This window comes from Venturia canescens, chromosome 3 (genome assembly GCF_019457755.1).
Source record: "Venturia canescens isolate UGA chromosome 3, ASM1945775v1, whole genome shotgun sequence".
NCBI classification, from domain to species: domain Eukaryota; kingdom Metazoa; phylum Arthropoda; class Insecta; order Hymenoptera; family Ichneumonidae; genus Venturia; species Venturia canescens.
Genome location: NC_057423.1, coordinates 4,529,898 through 4,553,213, shown reverse-complemented (window position 1 = coordinate 4,553,213; position 23,316 = coordinate 4,529,898). Strand labels below are relative to the sequence as shown.

The window sequence follows — 23,316 nt, the reverse complement described above, 5'->3', positions numbered from 1 at the left end:
GACCGTATTTTTTGGTGGTGCAAATTGGGGCGTTCGAAATTTGAACTGATTCCTTTTTATCGTCGCTATTGATTCCTTACATTTTTTTTCCATCTGTGAGACAGTTTATATCAGGAATTTAGAATTATTTAGTATAAGAAATATTGCACAGAAATAGGCGGTGATGACAGAATCTCCATAAACTGCCGTATAAATTTTACGATTTTTCAAGTCTTAATTCTTTATTAAATATTCGATAACCTGACCTGAAATTTCGCCTACCTATTCGCATGCACTTTTACTTTGTTGTTATTTAATATCAGTTATTTGTAGAATATTCGGGTTCGTGAAAGGAATACCCCAAGTGCAACTTCCTCGAGATTCGATTCCCATGGTTAATATTCATTGATGGTATATGATTGTACAAAGAATGAAGGTGGTAATAAAAACAAACGTAATCTCACAGAAAATTAAAATAATAAAATAATTGAAAAATAATAATAACAAATATAAACAAAAAATAAAAAATAAAAATAAAACGTAATGGAATTTAATTTTCGTCGGGAGTTGTTTCTGGTTCTTATATTCGATGATTTGATTACCGCTGATTCGATGTGGAAAAATAAGTTTGAACGTAAGTATTAGTTTTCCGAGCGAGTTTGTCATAGATTTTAACAAACTATGAAACACTGTCCGTCACATGTAGAAAACACAAGCAAAAAATTGGTCAAGACAAGTGTGACCGTTCCAGAGAAAAGTTGCTTCAAAGAAATCACCCCTATCAGCTGATCGCAGCGAAACGCACAACTCCGGTCTTTTTGCCCCGCGGGCAGTCGAGAGTTGAAAAGAAAAAATTTCTGTCTCGACTATTGCTCGATTGATAAAAAAAAAGGCCAAATAAAAGGATACTTGCCTAGACGTTGACGATGCCCGCAGATTCGGTGCGAAGTTATTAATAAACTCGAAGCGTTTTTGCGACGCATAGCGGCCAAAATTGGGAGTATCAACGGTGAGCCTGTCCCCCACCACCTTAATACTCTATCCTACTTCGTCAAATGTTTCCGAACACTCGGTACCAATTATTTTGGGATGAGAATTCGACGAGTACAGAAAGACAATGGGACGAGAAGAAAGAGAGCTGAATCGATGACAGTTGTCGCGCTCACGAAAAAACCGTAGCCGGAGCCCGATGCAATGGTGTTTTTTGACGAAATCTTGAGTATTGACGAGCACCCGAGTGCCGAGATCCGAGGGTGTGGATGTGCAGCGGGGGAGCGCACCCCCACTTCGGTCATGCAGCCCCGATCACGCAGACGCGAATTCTCCCTTCGCGGGCGTTCCTCCTCCACCACCTTCGCCACCATCTCGCACCCTCTCATTCCCACCTTTTCAGCAGCTCAACTTGTTGACCTTCGTATCTGGTCGCACTACGTCCCACGTATCCACGTCGTCGTGGAGGAGTGCGCTATGCGGTTCACTATTTCTCCAAACGTTGCAGCCTCATTTCGATGACGTTTTTTTTCGAGGTTGCTCAGTTTTTGAATTTTTATTAATTTACTTTTACTTTCATTTGGTCTGGAAAACCGGGAAAAATGCGCTTCTATTTTCCAACTTGGTAAACGACGATTGCGGCAGACCGACAGAGTCTCGTTTTTCCTTTCTTTATTATTGAAACGGTCGCTGTACATGCACATATAGATAAATGAGCCACATGGCCTTCTTTCAATTATGCACTATAACAGAAAAGTAGCTACGAAATTTCAGTTTCTATATCGAGCGTTGAAGTACATGCCCAGATCGATCGATGAATTCATTGACGTAGGTAATATTCTGATGAATAATACATAAACGTCCGCTCGCCCGAATGCACCACATTCTTTTAGCACACATTTGTTCGTTTTGTTATTTTTGTACTTCTATAATACGATTGGAAGAAAGAGAAGTAGAAACTCCTCGAATTGCTCATTGGTACCGTTTGAAAAATGTACAAACGACACGAAAAAATCGACGTGTTTCATTGGATTTTGCGCCACGTCACACCCGCGTCGGTGGCTTAATGAGGAAAGTCGAAGGATTCGAGACTGTGCGCAAAACGAAATGACAACTACGGAAAATGGTTCATTGAATAAATAATACTCGCACTGCGACGGAGGAGCCCGCCACGATAATGGGCGCAATAAAACATTCACTTAAAAGCTACTGTTAAAATAAATTCGAATTTTCACTTTCCCGAGTTCGAAATAAAAGATTGCTAATTATCGAGAATATTGATTTAAATGCGACATTAATGAATAAATTATTTGCTAAACAGTTATTTACCTACGCGTATCTCTGAATGAACGAAATAATAGTATTTGATTTTTCTCCCATACGACGAACGAATGAACGCATGAAATAAAATTAAATGAGAATTATTGGTCACGCATCCACGCTCCAGTGAAGGTTTTTTGCTTCTTGTGCTCGACCGAGTCTTTCGTTATGTACTCTCCGTCAACATAACTGCGGATGGTCGTCCGGGCATTCCTACGAGACGATCGGGCACTCTGAAAATAAAAAATTCAGTAAATCACACGTGGCTTTTCAAACATGTGAAATACAATTTGAACACTCATTCAAATCGCGTGTAAACATTTTTCTCCTATCCAAGAAACAAGTAAAAGTTGAAAACGACCGATAATTGCGATACGAGAAGTGGGGTCATGATATCCTGGTTGAGAAGATAATCAACGTCCTGTTCGGTCTATACATACAATGATATAAATTCATGTGGCGGACGAACAATATATCTACGACAAAATGTGTACCGAAGCACGAGAACGCTGGTATTTTCAATTTGGTTTCTTCACACAAAATTTTAGTAATTTTAGGACTAGATTTTTTGTCATCGTGACTATGAATCGTCGATCAACTCAATTGTCTTTTTTTGACGTATTAACAATTATCGTGTACGTTCGATTCGTTGTTTCTTTTTTTTTTTTGGTCAAGAGAGGAGGCAATTTGTGGTGGCAGTGGTCGCTGTTGCGGTAAGTTCAGAGAAGAGCACCGTGGAAATATAATTTTGTAGGAGAATAATTGATAGTGCGCCTTCGCCATACTTCCAGCCTGGCTCCGAGGTTTGGTGGGTCGCGAGCGTCGTTCTCTTTGTCAGTGTCAGAAAATCTGATGAATCGTCCGGTTGGTTTTTCCAACGAGTAAATCTCATTTCGCAACTCGCATACCGAGTTACACTGTACAAAGTACGAGACGAAAGATGTAGAAAGAGAAAATAGAAGAGTGCTTACTGCAGACCGAGCAGTTTATCTCGTCCGATCCGTCGCCGCATCCGTCTCGACCGCTGCAGGTAATGGCGTCCGAGCGACATCTTCCGTTGGCGCATTTGAATGGACAGGTGCGTGAATTCGTTCGCGAACGATTTCGCGTCTTGCACGCACCTCGAGGCTCGTCGCTACCGTCTCGGCAAGAGACGACGGCGTTGCAGAACTCGTAGGCCGGCAGACATTGGCCGTTGTTGCAGCGGAACGCTCCTTCCGGGCACTCTGCATTGGTTTCAATGTAATTTGAGTTCGGAAACCGATATTCTCGGTTTTTTTCGTATTTTGTAAAAAAAATATTTTTTGGGCAAAATGAACGCAAGCTTTCAAAGACTTGAGGTAATTCCTGTACTGCATGCTAGTCAAATGAGTGCTAAATTTTCAAAACGCTTTTTGACCGAGTTTATAACGTACCGATTAAATGTATTGTTAGTGGATTTGTATTACAGCGTATCTTATTAAGATGTAAAAATATTAAAAACGCTGGTTTTGCAAAACCGTCGACTGACAAATGCAAATTTCCACGCTGACACATTTTCACTGGTATTTTTCAAAGTATTATCTGCCTTTTTTCATCGATTTTATTGCAACAAGTCTCATTTTGTTCGTCAACCGGTCCTCTATGAATCCACCGTGTAGTTGTTTTTTCAACTCGATCGTTTCACTGTCGCAGCTAATTGTTCATTAAGTGAAAAAACTTTTTCATTCATAATTTCTGAAGGAATGAGTTCAAAGGAAAATCTACGCGGTGAATTCGTAGAGGATCAGTTGAGGAACAAAATGAGACTCGGTGGAATAAAATCGGTTAAAAAATACAGATGATTCTTTGAAAAATATCTGTGAAAATGTGTCATCATGGAAATTTGCATCTATCAGTTGACAGTTTTGCAAAATTATCATTTTAAATATTTTTTCACGTTAATAAAATATGCTTGAATACATATCTACTAACGATAAGTTTAATCGGTACGTTGAACTTGGTCTAAAGCGTTTTGAAAATTCAGCACTCATTTGACTAGCATGCAGTACAGGAGTAACCTTAATCAAAGCGAATTTGAATTGATAATCGGTTGAAACAAAAGGGTCAAAACTGAATCTAAATCCTGCGAGTTGAAAGAGGAAAAAAGCGTTGCCCATACTTCGACGACTTTTGCAGCCCTCTTCGTCCTCGGCATCGGGGCAATCGTTGCGCCCGTCGCATTGTCCCGCCCTCGAAATGCAGATTCCGCTGGTAGGGCATCGGAACGCCTGGGCAGGGCACCTCGAGTTGGTGCATTCTTCGTCCGAGCCGTCAGCGCAATCGGGTCTTCCGTCGCAGACGAAGAACCAGCTGATACAGAGCCCGGTACTCCGGCACTGGAAGGTGCCTGCCGCGCATCCGGTGTTCTTAGCCCCACAAGCGAGACTTCCGTTTCCACGTCGGGCACATTCGCACACGCCGTCGATGCACCGTGAATCGCGATCGGCCATGCGGCATTCGAGATCGTTGAGGCAAGGCAGGCCGATGCTGACGGCGCTCGTGATTTCGGTCTCGTGCCGATCAGTTTTAACCGGGGCTGCGGAAAATCGAGCGACTGACTCTGGCTGCTTGAACCATTTGGGAGGGAGCATTTTTTGGAATAAGTTACGTGTACAAACCGGAAGTTGAGCCGGTTGTTTGGATCAAGTCCGTGTTCACGGCTTCGACGACAATCGCGTCATCCTCAGGGAACTCGTTGCTGCTGTGCGGTCTGTCCGGCCTCGTCGCAGCCAGGGACGATCGGGTCACGATGTTAGCAGGGATCCGTGGGATCGGTGAAACCGTTGAGAGAAGCCTCGTGGCGTTTTTCAACCAAGAAACTTGAACACCTGCAAGAATTTTCAAGAGAAAACGTGAATGAGAAAGATTGCGGAGCTCGCTGATGACTGTACGCGAGGAAAGCCGGGCGAGTAACCCCAAAAATTCGTCTCACCGGTCTCGCCATCGTCGTCCTCGTCGTTCTGACCTTGGCCGATTGGTTCTCCGGCAGGCTTTCCGGTGACCGAGGCTTCGCTGGAAACCTGCGGGTCGTTACCGATTCCTTGAGCGAATACAGGATTGAGGTGCGGAGGCGGCGGCGGCGGTGGTGGTCGGACCCGATTGTCAGGTCGGCAGACGTACCCGTCTCGACGCATCGGAACCGTACATTCGCAGAGTCCGAAGAGGTCGGGTATGTGGAAGTCGCAGTGGGTATCGCTGTCCCATAGTCGGCAATGCTCGTTACTGTAGCACACCTCCCCGGGTTTCGCGGCTGTGGGTCAATCACCCAAACATTCCAAAATAATCCACCACATCAACTCGTCATTATTCGTTGGACATTAACGTTCAAAATTCCTCCATTAAATTCCCCTCCCTTCGCGCCTTTCGTCTAAGAGTCCGAAAAAATGTGGTTACCAAAGGTTACGCGACCGCGAAAGGAAGAGGTGAGCATAGGAGCCGCCGTACGGAAGAGCAGCGGCGGCGGGTCTCGGTGATAGGCACACGCGGTTGCACACGCTGCCTTCCGCTATCGACGCTCCTCCGTTGAGTCTTACCGCAACGCTGACGTTGTTGCTTTCAATCGAATTCGAGTCGACGAGCATTTGGCACGTTGAACAGAATGGAGTTGAAAATCGAAGGGGATTATTTAAAAAAAAGAGTGTGGCAGGACCGAATGAGTGATTGGAGTGGATAAACTACTGGCAGGAACATCGATCCGAAGAGAGTTTGTCATTGAACCTCATACGCGTCGTGGAAGCAGTCGATACGGCGTGGAAAGTCCGATAGGCGGTACCGACCGTGTAAGGACATAACTGCTGTAGTATATTATGTATCATCGATACGCGTGTTTCCTTATAAGTTCAGCATCAAGCGGATAGTTATATATACGGCTCTATAGCTAATATATACGGAGGAAGAAGCCTCTGCGGGCAACCAACTCGGAGGGCCGATGGAATCTTGATAAATACTCTTCCCTCGGACGTACAGAGAGAGAAAAGGAAAAATAAACTTTGTCTCTGGGATGGCCCTTTTGATCGGGCATTGAGATTCTGTGCTTGTTCAGGAGGTACGAGTATACTATAAATGCACATTTTTGCTTCTTCGTTTCTTACCGACGAACTAGCACGAGTGCGTATTATAAACGAATGCAAATCGTTGCCACGAACGCGACCTCTCTTTTTGTAACGGAATCAAATTTTCCTCGGCTGTAGAGCTGAATTATTGAATTCGGTGCGCCGAGGCGCCGCTGCATCCGCGGCTGATCTTCCTTACGGAGCGGTATCGTAAACAAAACAAATTTTCGAACAAAATTTTACAATTTTTCGTTCATTATTAACACGCTTTTTATACTTCTGTCAAGATTTTCGCTCCTCACACTTCACGCTCGTTAGAGCAGTTCGGCCGTTCTATGACTAGTCGAGTTTGCAACTGTTTCATGTTGATTGAATTTTTAGTCTAAATTATTAATAAAATTGATAAACACTTACACTGAGAATATTTGAATCATAAGAATGTGACAAAATGCTTTAAAAATATCATAAACACACTTGAACACTTTTGTTGTGCGAAAGAAAGCTTGTATCGATTTAATGCCACCGAGAAAAAGGAATGGTCAATTCATTAGAAAAAAAAAAAAAAAAAAAAGAAGCTGCTAGACGAACGAAAGCACGTGAGTCAGTCTCAAAAAAAAATTTGATGAAATTCCTGCGATTCAAAATTGACTCAACTGAAAATTATATAATAAATGAAATGATTCCAAATTTTGCCCGGTAAGAGGCCCCGGAACACTGCTTATCGTTATCAGGGGACCTTAAACTATCATTTACCGTAAAAAAGTGGACCCCCGTTGGACTTGTCGAACGGCCTAACTACTTTAATTTCTTCCATGAAGATATCGCGAGTGTATCGCGACAAAATCCGCATTTTTTACTGCATGGACCGAAGCGATCTGTATCCGGCTCCTCTTCGTCTCGATTAATCGATCGACTATGCAACCAAGTGTGATAACGATCCCAACGACGTTCACCCATTCGCGAGGCATCGTGCAGGCCGCGTGCCTATCCGGTAAGCACGCGCTCATGTTAAAAGCTTGTAGGAATGCATATTTTTGCACGATTTGATCTTTCATCGTAGAAGAAAAGCTGCATGGAAATATTACGGAATAAAGTGAGAGACGGGGAGCGGAAAGGAGGCAAAAAGTCTGAGAGACTCGTTGGGGGCTGCTTCAGTCGGTAAAGACTTTGGGAGAGGTGGAAAAAAAACGTTTCTTGGTTTATGTTGCTCAGGATGACGCATGCAAAGACGTTTTTGCCGAGTCTTTGGGCCCAACATTAAAATTCAATCTGGCTTGCTCGATGTATAGCGAGTATTTCATAACTGTACGTACGTCCGAGGCAAGTATGCGTTCGATATTGCAGATGTCCCTCTTCGCATCGACAGACCCCAGCGAGACAACTGCTTTTCGCCACCTTCATCGAGCATTGCTCCGCAACGAAACAGTCGTTGCCGAGCAAAGTTGCTGCAAACGGAAACGCCAAATTATATAAATGGAAAATACTATCGTATTTTGTGGTCGTATGGTTAAATTTAATGCGGGAAAGTCCGTTTTGCTTGACCCGGAAACGCCTGCACGGAAAGCAGACTTTTTCGCTTGGCGAAGGTTCTTGTCACCCCGACCCGTGCCTCGTTACTTTCTCAGTCGTTTAAAATACTCCACATTTTCCTCCAAGTGGCGCAATAATATTTTCAAAATTTCACGTTATCCAAATTTTGAAGAAAATTCATACGTTTCCGAAGCCAGCCGCGGTCGCGATCCCTCCAACCACTGAATTCGAATGTTCCATGCTTTCAAGATTATTAATAAAAACGGAGTTCGAGCCCAGCCTGAAACAAGCTTGCAGCCGAAAAGAACAGGAGAAAAACAAATTGAACGATTTTCTCTGGCGAATCGGTTGTGATGGCGTTTTTCGTCATTGTCGAAATAATTAAACAATGCTGGAACTAGAGCGAGATCGACTGCGCGGTTAATAAACCCGTGTTCGTACCTCGGTTGACGTATAAAAAATGAAAGATGAGCGGAGAGATTGCAGTTGTAAATTTGTTTAAAAAATTTTTATCCCCGACGCATAGGAGCACGATAAGAACGTTATTTCTACGGACATGTATAGTCGAGCGGAATTTAATTGGTCTCGAGGCCTTTAATCGATTCAGATCTGATCCCCTGCGCACGGGATCGGGCCTGAATCCATTGCACTATTTGAGATCCAATTATAGACTATCGACTCCTCTTTCTTTCTCTCGTTCTTTCGTCTCGTCGATATTTATTAAGAAACGAAATGCTGCGCGCGGCGGCGTCGGAAAGCGGATGAAAATTGGAAAGAGAATAAGAGAAGATGGCAGGTTGCGGGTGTGGATGAAACCCCGGTATCGGCGAGCTCCCTCAACCCGAGATTCTAGAGATTTCTCGTCACGGTCTGGCCGTTCAGCGCGGCATCGATACCTCCGCTTCGACTCCATATTCGTATGAACCGACATTCGCGAGGTTAATTATCGCAAGAATTCTTCGCCCACAGCTCCTCATTTTAAATATCTCATGATCGACCGCGTTCTCTGCGACAGTTTGACCGTTAACTTGGTACGATTGATCCAACTTTAAAAACGGAAGTGCCGTTATTGATTTGAGAGAGGTCTCTACGCGGGCTGAATTGAAAGTTAAAAATTAGCGTGTCGCGAGGCAAGTCGAGCGTCGACCTCTCATCCGAGATTATTGCTCATCGGAATACAAACTTTCGTCAACACTGAATTGAAGTTTGTTTCTAAAATAAAGTGGTTGAAGCGGAGCATTTTCGGTAGGATTTATGGAGAGATAAAAATTTGGTGATTCGAGTAGAGAAACTTTAGCGTCTACTCGATTTTCGGTGTCTCGCCTCGAGCGATAATTTGACGTTAGAAATTCTCTCCGTGCAAAGTTTTTATCAGGGGAAAAAATCAAGTGGCTCTGCTTTTTTTTCTGCTCACCCTCGACACAGCGAGTGCCATTGTACGCGGCGTAATAGCCTCGACATCGGCAATATCCCGAGTGGCAATGGCTGTTTTCTATCGCTGCTTCGCAGTCACGATCCCGGTCGCACTTGTCCCCGAGCTTGAGGTCTGTGATGCTTGATGTTGAACGAGAGATGAACTGAAACGAAGGAAAAAATGCGCCTCGCTTTATTCTTCTTCTTAAACTCGATTAGGAATTCTTTTCGTTAACAGGGAATTTGAAAAGTGTTTAAAAATCACGAAATAAAATATCGATTGTCCATGCGCGAGGACGCCTTCGGTAAGAGAAGTTTTGGAAAAAGCGCACACGCGGTTCTGCGCTCCGACTCTCAAACAGATGGATCGAGACTCGAGTCTCGGAACGATTAGACGCGGGCGCTAATCGCTCCCCGGCTTCCCACGATTCCCGAACAATGCAAAACCTGCCGCGGTGCTTCGCTCACCCGAGTCATCCACACGGAAGGGTGCCGGGCGGGACAAGATGAAGCTTCGGATTGTCAGTTGTTCCGCGTGAGTTTACGCACGCTTGCGGAATACACCGGCCCCACAAGAGTGCGAGAACCGAGGAGCCAGTTGTATTATCTCACCGGTGTGATTACGCGAGAAGGAAGCGAGGTGCTGCGGCTGGTTATTGTGGACGCGAAGCGACGCCAGGGGTGCGAAACGATCGTGGAAAGCCTCCTGGAAATGCTCCGCTCCCCCGGGCGCATCGAAAAAACAAATTTTTCAAGTTTTCGAAAACAGTTGGAAACGCGATGACTCCTGTAGAGGCTTTCCGGGAGCGAGTTCGCTCTTAAAGCATTTGGTGCTTTCGATTGATCGATTTAATACGACGCAGCGAGCGGCTCGTCGGACGAGGGCTGTAGCGAGGGTGGATCGAGGCAATGATTTGGTAGTGCGATTAAAAAATAGCCGGTTACGGGACGACCTGAATACGGAAATAGAAGTTATTTGCACGGACGAAAATAGATGGTGGGAAGTGCGTGTTTACAGATGCGTGCTGACAGAGGTGACGGGCGGTTATCCGTCGAAGTGCGCGCGCGGAGCGCACGATGCGTGTAAAGCATCGTGTGGAAGCATGCGAGACTTGCGCGCCTCAGGACCGTTACGTATGTCGAGCAATTTTGCCCCATAACAGATTGCGCAAAAGAAGGTTCAAGGTGGATCGGTTTACGCATGAGGCAAGAATAAGAAACGAGGAAATGAGTATACGTCCTCGTGCGCAGGATGACGATGAAAACGAAGCGCGAGGCGAGCGTGTGAGGAAACATGCGCGCGGGAAAGCGAGTTACACGCGGAAGAGGGAACGTTCACCTGCTTATGCTACGGCAAATGTGAAATGAGATTGAACAAACGCGAAAAAGAAGGAGAAACGGTTCAACAATCTTCTCACCGTTACGAGGAACGCACGATTATTGAGCGATTCGTTCGGACATTCGTCGATGCAACTTCAATTTTTCGTGTTTACGCGAGCGCGCGATCGAACGCATCGACCCTGCTCCTCTCCGCTCGCTCGTCGTCGTTCACGTCTTTCTCGTGTAAATTGAATTTCGATCGAGCATTCGTTATCCCAAGGTCCTTAACGACCACCGGTGCGCCGGTGAATCTCGCGGGTGAACGTCTCTATAAAACTACGTTGGTGTGAGAATTTCACGGGGCGCGCGGCACGTAAATCTTTGTTGCACGAGCATATAATATAATTCATCATCAAGCATATTACCGTAACGAGCGAGCGGCGCGTCTGCACTAATTACGAATAACTCTGCGTGCGAAGCAAATCTTTTTTCTACCCACGATCGATATCTGCTTTCCACCCCAAACATTAAACTTGATATTATTTTTAATAGCGAATATTAGAAATTCACCGCTAACGATAACTCCACGGCCGCGATCCTCGGGATGAAAATTGCATCGTGACCTAATATTTCCGTTTCTTCTTATTCCATCTTTTACAGCGGCTCACAGAGAAAAATTCTCTCGTTAGCCGCTCCGTGTGTACACGTGTTATGGAAAAAGGAATAAGTGACAATATCCCGAGGGCCCCGCGACGCGGTGCGTTGATGCTCGCATCTCAAGCGCCGCGGCCGCGGAATACGGAGCAGAATTAAATTGTACGTGGAAGAGCAACGCGCGTTGTGAGCCGTATAATCGAAACTTTACTGTTACGATTTTATTAGAGTCGAGTTTTTTCCGGCTCTCTGACGAGCAAGAGGGAGGATGGCAAGAGAGAAGTGGAGAGTTGATGATAGAGGAGCCTCGGAGGAGCCAGAATGGAAGAAAAGTACCGTGAGGCGAGAGCGAGAGTTGACCAGATTATACCAGCATCTTATGCTACACACTACAGACATGCGAGTAGCTAAGAGGGCGCGTAATAATTATGATTTCCTCGTGAACGCAACGCATCGCGGTAGCCACAGGAGCGTAGCGAGATTGCATAATACAGGAGCGTCCCGATGCGTTGGATACGCGATTAAAATACTTGTCGACGCGCGCGTTATGAGAGGCGTTCGATGACACTCGCCGCAGACGGATATCCAAGGATATCGAGTCACGCGGGTAGTCGGCGCGGATGATTTTGTGGAACTAAGGCACGCTCGAGGGTCGCGGAGCTAGTGAAAATCGTCGTCGTTCATCCGGAGAAAGGCGAATTTGAATGGGGAAAAAATGAGGCGGGGAAACCTCCTTAACTCAAAGTTCCGTCCGAAGGACCTTACAGCCAGCCTCGATGGAAGTTCATCCGGTACAGAGTTAGTCAGAAGAAAAATTATTGCATAGTCAGTGTTCAAACGTTTGGCATTGTTGAAACATGCCAGAAATTTCGAAAAAGAAGCTTTTATTAATTACATCAACGTTTTCTCATCCGTTCTTCATATTTTATTGCAAGTCCCCCGTAGTGCGAGTCGCGTCGATCGGAAAAGGAAGTCTGAGGTTTAAAAAAACGCGCGTTTGCAACGTCGCCATCGCGAAAGTAACATATATGCGTTGAACTCCCGATAATCATAATTTTTCGTAAAAAAAATCATCAATTGCGAACTTTATAAGTATTGAACAGATTTACCAAGCTGCAGACATATTCTTCAGATATTTTTCCATCACTTATGGAAGTTTGTGCAAAAACTGTCAATGCCTGGCAATTTCGTACACTGAGAAAAAAAATTGTTAATTAGCAATAGCAATTGACGTTATTAGAAGTTTTCTTCATTCAACTACAATCATTTCGGAGAGAATGAATCTGCAGTTTGATCTAAAACTGTTTTATTCGTTTGGTCATGTTTAACCTTGTTGACACCCCGTCATGCCACATTTCGTTGTTCCAGTGACTTGTTTTCTCAGTGTATACAGAGGCGGGAAAACCACTGAAACTCGTAAAAGACCGTGTTCATCGTTCGGCGAGTCCATTTTAATTTTTGTCCCTCGAACAAAGTATCCTCGCGCCTTAAAATTTTGGCAGGACATTCTTCATTATTCATTACCGCATTCAAATTTTTTAAATCGAAATCCGTTGATTCGATAGCCACCACGAATTTCCTTAATAGCACCGTTCAAGGTTACTGAACTCCGCATTGAATCTAGTTCGCTACGGAATGTTGATACTCTCCGAGGGGATGCAGTACGGAGCTAATGAAAGCTTGTAAAAACAAAGAGCCAAAGCTTTTGTGAAATTTATTCTGAAATTACGAGCGACGCGTTACGTGTGCGCGGACGAACGAAATGTAAAACACATATCCGCGCCCATCTGGCTAATCAGCAATGTATATTCGTGGTAATTGTGACGCGAACAAGTCCGAGAATGTCGAAAAACATAATTGAAGCCGCACGTTCTTCCGATAATAGTTTTAACGTCCGAGGCATTGTTATGGGGAAGCCCTTACGAACCACAAATAATAACCCGAGAGGAAGAAGAGGAAGAAGAAGAGAAAGAGCAGGCGGAAAAAGAAGAAGCGACGTACTGCTTATGTATGCGATAGTATATGGGCGCGTACACACGTACACATAGAGCACGCTCGAATGTGCAGACAACGAGGTAATATTTTCCACGTAGCGCGGAAGCTTCGACCCTCGTAATTATCCGCTAGTATCTGCGTGAGCAGGCCCTCCCGAACAGCTCGGCATATTACTACTGTGTGCTACTACTAGTTTATTGTACACACACGCACACACGCCGATTCGTCGTAAAGCCACGTACACACTGAATTTTCAAGGATGGCACTGGTGCTACATTTATTTCTGATTTTTATTTCTTCGAGAAGAAAAAAATTAATCGCTGCTCGGTTTTATGATCGATTTCTCGTTCTGGAAGCTCGCGAGCCGAGTCGGCTGTAGTCGGAAGGAACAAAAGCTATTCTCACTGGCGCGAGTGCGGTTCCACAGGGCATATGGGACGCAACGATTTTTGGCTGCAGCAAAAGTTCACGGAGAGACTTTTATACGAATATTTCGGATGAATACACAAACAAATTTTCTATGTTTTATAGCAGCGTTGTTCTATTACATTTCACCAAAGTGCATAGTAATTTTGATGCCGAAAGCAGGTGTCTCAAATTTTACTACGTACGACAGGCAAAATTTAGGTATGCGACATTCTTACATCGAACGGTGTATCGATTTCCGAATGTCACTCGTGTCTTTGGCGAAATGTTAAAAATTGGTGAATTGGGCTGGAGAAATTGCTTGAAATTTTACTATGTGTCACTGGTTAATTTTCATGTTTATACTCGCAACGCCTCGTACAATTGACGAGCGCATGAATTTTGCTATGTTGTTGAGCAAAATTCACTGCGGTAAAAGGGAAAATACGAAACTAAGCAATTTTTCGTATAGCATAGAGAAACGACTGCTATGTTATCTCCTAAATTTTCATCAAATCATTTCATTGTTTACTATGTTTTTTATCAAAATTCGCTCCATGTTCATTTTTGATATAATACAGCGCGTTATTTACTACGAACTGTGGTAATGGTTCTCCAAACTTTTGCATTATTTGACACACTCCGTAGCGATTATTATTATAATATCGATGTGGTCCGACGTTACTATAAAAACATAGTAATTTTTGCTATAAAAGTCTCTCCGTGTTCGCGCAAAGTCGCCTCATCTGCGCGACATTAAAATCAGGGTTTGTTTGATTTAGTTGTGCGTCGGGAATATGAACTGGGACGCTCTGACACGGGCTCTTTGCAGCGCTCATTCTTTCACAAGGTCACAGCTTCCTGCCTGAAAATCTGGACAATCGTCAGGAGTTTGCGGATGTTCGTACTTTCTACCCGCCCGTTATCCCGGTTACTCGGCTACCCCCCGCATCGGGTGTTTCCCATCAATGAAAAGGCTTCGCTAAAAATCCCAAGACTCTTTCCCATTCGATCTAATTCCGTCAATCATCTCTCGCACGCACGCACTCCGGAAGCGAGTATCGCTTCGATTCCGAGGTCATTAGAACGGATTGCTCTTGTGGCTGCTGCGGGAGAGAGAGGACGATCGATGGTCTTACCATCGATGAGTAAAATCACCTTCGAAGAGCGAACGCGATCGTGGAGAAATCTCGCCGATGAACGCACGAGTCCGCCGCGCGGAAGCTTGCGCTATCGATTCGAACGATTCGAGCTACCGGTGAAGATGCGCAGATCGGAAAATTGATCTCTTACCGCAGAATGCCTGCTCGGGTCGATTCGTGACTCCGACGCCACACACCTCGCCCGCCACACCGTCTTTCTTGCTTTCTCTCATATCAGCGTCCATACTTTTATGACGCTGAAGTTCGCAGCAGCGTTGGAGTCCAACGAAATGATGTAAAAAAGCTCTCTAATAATTCCAGTAATTCTCCAATTTTGTTTCATACCGAATTTGCAATTCATGGCTCTCAACTAACACCAATGATTTCGTGAAATAAAAAATTGATGAATTACAAATGTCTTTTTCGTTAATTTCGTTGGACTCCAAAGTCGCAAACTTCAACGTTGTTATTTTACGTGTTTTCACGAGCCACCGAAATAACTTGCTTCGACTCATTTGCATTTGACCGAATTTTTTCACTTTTGTGATTATTTGGTACTGCGACAATAGCGAAGGGGGTAAGCCGAAAAAGCTTTAGTCTCATTTCCTCGGAATCGTCGTCGGCTTTGCTTCGCAACTGAGAGGATAAATTTGACAGAATCAAGTTTCGACGATGTACCAAGGAATTTCTTAATTATGCCCATTTTAGTGCAGATCGCGGCAAGGACCGAGGCTCTACTCGTAAAAAACAACAACCGTTATTTGTTAAGTGATTCGCTACTAAGAGTTTTAATACGAAAGAGGAAGCGGATTATGGGATTGGATCGTTCGCGTACGAAAGATTTGGGGGACCTTCGTCGCTTGTCGTATTTAAACTGGCTGTTGACCCGGTCTTTCGCATTCGTTGGAACCGAGGAACTCGAAAATCTCAATGAACGCGAAGAAATCTTTGGAAAGACGCGATATTCGTTGAAATAATAACCAGCACGAAGCTGACAATAGTTTATCTCGGATCTGACTCCGATTTACGATCTTGCCCGCGCCGTTTGATTCTTCCAAAATTGAACGTCGTCTAACCGCGCGGTATCCACGAACGAACAATCTCGTGTCCGGTGATATTTCATCGCACGTACGAGCATTCCCATTTTTCGAAAAACATTTGAAAGAAAGTTTTTCTCTCCGGGCGGATTTCTTTGTTGAGGAAAATGCTCGACGAGAGACTCTTCGGAGTCCGGATATGCGCCGAGAACAGTGTACAGCGGAATATTAATTGCGCCGGGAGCGTGACTCGTTTATTGAACGAATGAGACACGTGACCGCGTGCTCTGGGGTATTCAAAATTCGAGGATCCAATGGTCGACCGGACGTTTTTATTTCTTTTTCATTTCGTCCCAACACTTCCCCTCCGCCGTACTCGCGCCGGTCCCTTCTTCTATTTCTTCCTCCCTTTCTTAAGGTTTTGACGATTCTTCCTCGGGCGAGACTCGAAGGGGAAGTCGATGTCAATGACACGACGCTCGTTTAGAATTTACGCTCCAAGGATGTACACGCTCGTATTATGTAGTGACGAATACAAAAATGAGCTAAGAAAGGAGCAAACAAAAGGAATCGCTCTGCTCGCTGGGACGACAAAAAACATGGACAAATATTCACGAGACTTCCATGCTACGCCATTTCAAAGGATTCTCAGAAGCACATGGGCTTTCGGAAGAGAAGAATCATCTCGAGCAAACCTATTCCGAGGTTGCAATACTTTTTTTTTGTTTCCAAACACAAAACGTTAGAAAAACAAATGTATTATTCGATAAAAAGCGGATGTTTTCGATGCGGGCTTTAAAAATACGTTTCTTCTGACGCTCCGAACGTAAACCAGGAACCCACACGAACAACCAAGTATTTCAAGCACCGGGGGAGTCGTTAGAAGAGAGTCTCAATGTCAGAATTAAATAAATGGAGCTCACCAAAAAATACAGAAACGGGAAGAGCTTCAACGAATTCTTCGCCTTCATAATCCCGTTTATTTCTTATCCTCCTTAAAAACCCGATTCTCCGGTTCTACTCTCGGTTGAATCGTAAACTATTTCGAAAATTCGCGATATTTCGACGACCGGTAATAACGAGAATTTCGATTTTCCTACTACTTTTGAAGGAAGGGCGTTGCACGGGGGGATTTAAAAAATAAAATGACACGAAAGCGAGCGGTTTATCGACGCACCGCGATCGGTATTGATAAATGGAAGGGTACACACGTGCCGATGCGCTTAGTACGCCTGCGTGATGATGACTGAACGCGAAGACGGCCCCGCGGGGTATTTTCGATCTATCGCGCGGCAAAGAGAGCCCAACGGGCCCACGGCAGCTCCCACCACCGCGCTCGTCTCTTTCTCCTTCGTCTTCGTAACTCGCACGAGAGGCTCATCGCGGTACCCCGTGGTAGCCCCACACCTCTTACCCCATTGGGATGAATTTCTTGCCGCGTCGAGCGCGACCGAGCGAACCTCCCTGTTTGAACGACGACCTGGGGCCTGTCCGGCATTCTCGTTTCTCCATCGGACGAGATTCCCTCCCCGCGGACGCTTCGTTACTCCCGATTCGTTCGTTATTTTCATTAACCAAAACCGGTAATCTGCGCTCTCTAAACTTGAATTTTTTTCAACCAATTTTTGAGCCTCCGCTTCTCTTTTTTTTCAAGTCGCTCGCTCGCATACGAAAAAAACTCGTTTAACAAAAATTCAATCCAAACGATCTCCGCGGCGACCTATTTGCGCCAAAAATTCTGACATCCTCGTCGCTATTTAACTCGCCATGAAAGTATAGCGGCAATTATGGTATTGCCTGACCTCGAAAGCTTACTAAAATCTACATATGACTGTACGAAGTAGAGGTACCGAGGCTCGTTTTCACGAGGCCTCCGTTTTAAGGTAGTTCATGCATGAGACCATTTTCTTAAGAAGTCTTGAAATTTACACAAAGTTTGAATGGGTAGTCGACTTACGCGCATTTCGAAATGCGGCAGGGTTCATCTTTTTGGTTATTGAGACCAACGTGTTTGAAAAGTGTCGAAAAATACACAGGTTTGTTAGGATCTGACGTGGGGGCGTGGCCTAAATTTAATTGACGCAAAAGAGCATGAATCAGTCGGTATATCGCAACCGTGAGTGCGAGAGAGAAAGCTGCGAATTTCGAAGTCGAAATTATTTGAAAAAAGGCTCCGACAACCCATTTTTGCCATCGCCCTGCGTAGGCCGACAGAGCCTTTTTTTAATCAGTCAAACTGTCTCAAAGAATTTTCATTTCGAACATTTCAAGTGAGGTTAGTCGACTCATCCCTACTCCGTGTGTAGTATTAGTTATAAATATTTAGGATAGATAATGGTAGTTTTAACAATAAGTGATATTTGCCGATGGTCCGGTTCAACTCCTAGTCATTGGAACTTCTTTTTTTCTTTTTTTTTTGCTTCATTGTGTAAGGATGGTCAAAAGCAATCTGTTACTTTTCTCCATAGCAAATTGCTTCTTGCTTCACAATTCGGCCCTTTCCGACTCTTGTCCGACTCGGACGATGTTTGTTCCAACACAAATAACAATTTTTTTTTTTTTTTATTTGAATTGTTTTCTTTTTTAGATTTTTCGCGAGTTGTAAACACATCTTCCATTTTTTGTTCAATTTCGCGCGAAAACACTAATGTTCATTAATACGTTTATTTATGAAAAACGTACACATTGATAATGAAGTATATAACGAAGGTTTGGGAAAAAATTCGGTATTTTTCTTTTTCTTGGCTTGACTCTTTCCTGTCATAGCCTTCCGTCTTTTTATTAATACTTTTTTCTTGATCCATTTCCCGTTGTGTTTACCCTTTGCGCTCTCTAATGTGATTTTTGACATAAAAAACTATAGTTTTTTCGCCAGAGACGAATGAAATTTCGGTTTCAGTCAGTGCTATGGATCCGCGATTAATTAATGGCTTGTAACTTCATGCGCCAAAAGATAAGTTTAAAAATTAATTTATAATGTCGAATTAGTAATGCCGACATTAGACATTACAATACAACTTTGTCTCATTCGACTCAGAATCGCGTGAAAGATGTTTCAAACCCATTTAGTGGTCATTTTTTCGAAAATTTTCGAACCTTGGAATTTTTTCCAAGTCTACTGCCTTCGAAAATTTTTCTTTTTTTCGGTCATCACAACTTTGTCTCATTCGATTCAGAATCGCGTGAAACATGTTTCAAGCCTATTTGGAGGTCATTTTTTCGATTTCTGACATTTTCAAAAATTAAAAAAAATTTCGAACCTTGGAATTTTTTCTAAGTCTACTGCCTTCGAAATTTTTTTTTTTTTCGGTCACTACAACTTTGTCTCATTCGACTCAGAATCGCGTGAAAGATGTTTCGAACCCATGCGGAGGTCATTTTTTCGATTTTTGAAATTTTCGAAATATTCGAACCTTGGAATTTTTTCCAAGTCTAATGTCGAAAATTTTAAAGTTCCTTCGAAATTTACATTTTAAAGTGATTATATTTTTAATTAGGGAGTAAAAATCGACCCAATTTAGACACCCATAAAATGCGATCCTTCTCGCATGATCTACCTTAAGTAGCCGGAACAATCGAGCGTTCACACCGAACGATTCGAAACTTTGAGTTTCGTGGATAATTCTCTGTTTCAAGCTTTATATTATTCTCGAATTACGGTACAGCCGGTTTACATTATTACTCCGGTAAACGCGTACACAATTCTTAGCTTCGTTAACAAAAGGTTAATCCTGCGAACTGTGCCACCGCGGCCGCTACCGGTTTTCATTGCTTTCATGCGCATACGGAAATCACAATAATTCCAAGTGTTCATACGACCCGTTGATGCAGCATCGGTGTGAGACTCGCGCGTACTCCGAAATTAGCGTCGCGCATTATGCAACGATATACATTCGTCCGTGCACTCGCTCATTCACAGTAAAGTCTTTCTCGTTTGCTTTAATAAAGTTCAACGGATAACGGTCGTCGTTGCGGTGCAGTGCCTCAAATTCATCAACTTATTTTCCGAACATCCGAGACGAATGAGGGATCTCGACGAGCTCATTTTCTTTATTTTCTCCCTCAGCATCGACCTAATGGAGCCAATAGATCGTGAGACTCCAACCCAAAATTATGGGACCCAAAGAACGGGCCCCATGATCTCTGCGCTAACGAGTAAAAAATGTTCATTTCCGAGCCTCGAATTCGATTTCCTCCTTTCATTATCTTCGACTTGCTCTCCGGAGTTCCAGTTGATGAAGCAAAACGAAAAAAATCTTCATTCGGCCGCACACGTTTCCCTGCCTATGGAACGAGAGTGAGCCGGGAGGGTTGTGATCATAAAAGCAGGAGAAAAGGATCCAGCACGAGCTGAAAATTATGGAATCCTCGTTGTTAAGCCAGGAATCCGATAAACAGTGACTTTGTGTTGAGAATCTTCACGGAGAAAACGGATTCCTTTTGTGTAGTGAGGAATGTATTATTTTTCATGAATTTTCAAAGTATTTACCCACCGATTACAAACAGCACAGTATTTTTTGAATTTTACCATTTTTCGTCCCTTCAATTATAAACTACTTTATGTGGATAGCAAAGAGTGATGCACGTGAGAACTATATTTAGTTTTGTTCTCGAGTGTTATTCATCGTGTCAGACTTGCACTTACAGATAAGTGGAAATTCAATGTAAATCACAAATTTTCACTGTCAGCAGTATTTTTTGAATTTTCCAATTTTTCCTCCCATTTTACCATACATATAGTTTTTTTTCAGAGTTGCCCGAGCATACTTTACGATATAAACATTTGAAGTGACTGAAAAGATTTTTTATTATGCTTCTAGAGAAAAAGACCCTCGAGTCTTTTGAACAAAAGGTATGGTCTTTTTACAATGGTGGATAGAACAATTCTTATTGCTGCTCTTCGAATTAATGCTGCAATTCAGTACGTATATACTGTCCCCGAGATGCTGTATTCCTAGTAATTTCCTCTAGAATTTTCGTGTTGTTCTCGCTGTATCTAATATATACATCGGTGCTGGTGCGGTGGCTGTCTATATAACAGCGTAGCGCTGTTACTTATGCATCGGGCTGGAGGCCTCCGAGATGATAAATTCCGAGCATCGCGCCCTTGCGTGTAAATCTTTCTTTTGTATTTTTCACGAGTGAAAGAACATAGAGGCGAGGCGAGTTTACGGTGTTTTGCCCACAGATAGTCATAAAGTGTAGTATATGAGCTCTTGGCAAATTTATGGTATTCCGAGTGGTGCGAATCGATGTTAAAATCTGGAAGACCCAAAACTTTGTACGTACGCGTTTATAAATAGAGTTATCGCGCCGTGTTCGCTTAGCATGACCGCCATTTTCGTCCCATCAAAACGTTCAATCGTTCGGAATAAAATAAATCGTTCGGATTATGTCCAGCCTCATTCCGTTCGAGCGGAAAGATTTCGAAATAAGCGGCGAGCTCTTTTTCCCCCGTGTCTCGTTGCCATTCCTCATACGGGGATAGACAGCGCGAAGGATTCGCGGTAACGAGGATCAAAGGGCTGAAAAAAAATTGTCCGCAGCAACTTTTGTCGCTACGAATTTGCTCGAGAATCGCCTCTTTTGGCTCATGAATCAACGCTTCGATTCGTCACTTGCCAGGCCGGCTCCAGGACAAATTAAAAAAATGAAAAGTGCACGAGGAAGTTGAGTCAATTGGGAATTTTGTTAAAAATTATTAGAAAGAGCGCATTACGAGGGCGCGTACGTATGCACACGGTACACATTGGAATTCAGACAAACACGCCACCGCGGCGTATATGCAGTACGAACCGTTTGTTATAGCCCGAGCGTACGTTGACTCTCAGAGTAGGATGCCCTGTGAGCGAATCACCACCTGTGTACGCACACGTGGCTCAAATATGCATGTTTGTGTTTCGAAGATGCATGCTCACCTTTCGTGCGAATAATATTTGTATATGTAGACTGTTTTTATTCTTATAAGTCGCGACTTATCTCATTCCGATAATCGGCGACTTTCCCCATTAGAATATACCGCTACTCATTATACTGTCGTAACAATTGATACTTTTTACGAATAAATGCGATCAATAGGCGCCGATCATTAACCGAGGCCAGTGCGAACAGGGACTCGCGCTGCGAATCCCGATTGTCAATAGTTTTTTGTTTTGTTCGCAAGTACATATTTGCGTGGGGACTTATTTTTTCGGGGAGAACGAACTATCGTTTTGGTGAACGTACACGTTCGAATGGTGAAGTGGAAGTGCGCAAAAAATAACGAAACGCAATCGAGTATAATAAATTCGTTTTTTTTTCGTTCCGCGGTCTCTCCAAGTCACATCTTCGACCGTTTAGTTAGTCTACTTACAACTCACGAGAGGCGCTCTCGTATTGCTGAGACGCCAAACGACAGAGTCTAGATTTCGATCACGATTTTTTGAAATATTGCTTGTGACCAGTTTGTATCACTAATTTTTATTGTTCACTCTTTAAACATCAATTGTTTCTCGGATCTACTTACCCATACCATTATTAGAGATGTGAATTGTCTCTGACCATTTCCCGCGAAATGGGTCGGTTAGCTATCCTAACCTCTAATATTCCGAGCACAAATTCTTCGACACTGTTTGTCAGATTACAAAAAGCTCCTTTAGCCCCGCGCAAGACAGGCAAAAATGGACTGAAGATACTTTTCTTAATCGATAGCACCGTGTCAAAGAATTTTACTTGTAAATTTCACCGTCTTTTTGGCATTCGTTGCGATGTCGCGATGCGGCGAATTAGCCGAGGTACCGATTGACATTGATGACATTGATCCGTACGATCCGTACTTTGCAGTCTTCGGTATACAAATTCGGCGACGAAACATCGCAGTTCTACTTTTCCTTCGTTCTAACTCCATCGATAAAAACGAAATATCTTCTCAACGGCCGATAAACAAGGTACTCTCAAATTTTACCAAGAGACGATAAAAAGAAACGAAGTTATTCGACGCGAAAGTTGAATCCTTTAATCTGGTATTTTAATTTGACTCTCGAGTGTTATTTATCATTTAAATCTGCTAATTATTCGATCGAAAAAAAGACGACTTGGCGCGAGTTTGAAGAACATAGTGTGTTGATGGCACAGAAAAAAGCGCGCTTTCTAGAGAATTCGCTCGTTCTTTGGTCTGCAGTATCGTGTATAGGTGATGCGAGTTCCGGCGAAGAATAAATTTAGAGAAGACACGAGTCCAAGTACCGTCTGGTCGAATTATTCTGCTCAGGCGGCGCGCGGTCTTCTTCATCCGATAGACTTGCATCACACAATCGCAGACTTTTCACTACACTATAAATAGGAACGTGGCAAGATCTATCGGTGCGGTAGGCGGCGATGCATTCAAATTTCTGGACCGATGCGTTCGCCAGAGATCATCACGGTTAATGAAGGAGACTGCGATTGGAGGACGGACACGAGCGCGTTGAGTAACACTCG

The 23,316-nt window shown here is 43.7% G+C and overlaps 1 protein-coding gene across 4 annotated transcripts; it reads right to left on the bottom strand.

The window, feature by feature from the left end:
• Positions 1–1,624: 1,624 nt before the first annotated feature.
• Positions 1,625–23,233, bottom strand: LOC122407922 (low-density lipoprotein receptor-related protein 2-like). Of its 4 annotated transcripts, none has more exons than XM_043414408.1 (8): positions 22,364–23,233; positions 9,307–9,469; positions 7,676–7,807; positions 5,243–5,560; positions 4,929–5,138; positions 4,430–4,846; positions 3,261–3,515; positions 1,625–2,522 (listed from the first exon to the last, which is right to left on the bottom strand). In XM_043414408.1, exons 1-8 carry the CDS (start codon positions 22,370–22,372, stop codon positions 2,503–2,505), a joined length of 1,524 nt encoding a protein of 507 aa, XP_043270343.1. In that variant the 5' UTR covers positions 22,373–23,233; the 3' UTR covers positions 1,625–2,502. The 4 variants fall into 4 exon arrangements, with proteins under 4 accessions (XP_043270343.1, XP_043270342.1, XP_043270345.1 ...); XM_043414407.1 differs by lacking the exon at positions 22,364–23,233 and adding an exon at positions 16,782–17,081; XM_043414410.1 differs by lacking the exon at positions 9,307–9,469.
• Positions 23,234–23,316: the final 83 nt, after the last annotated feature.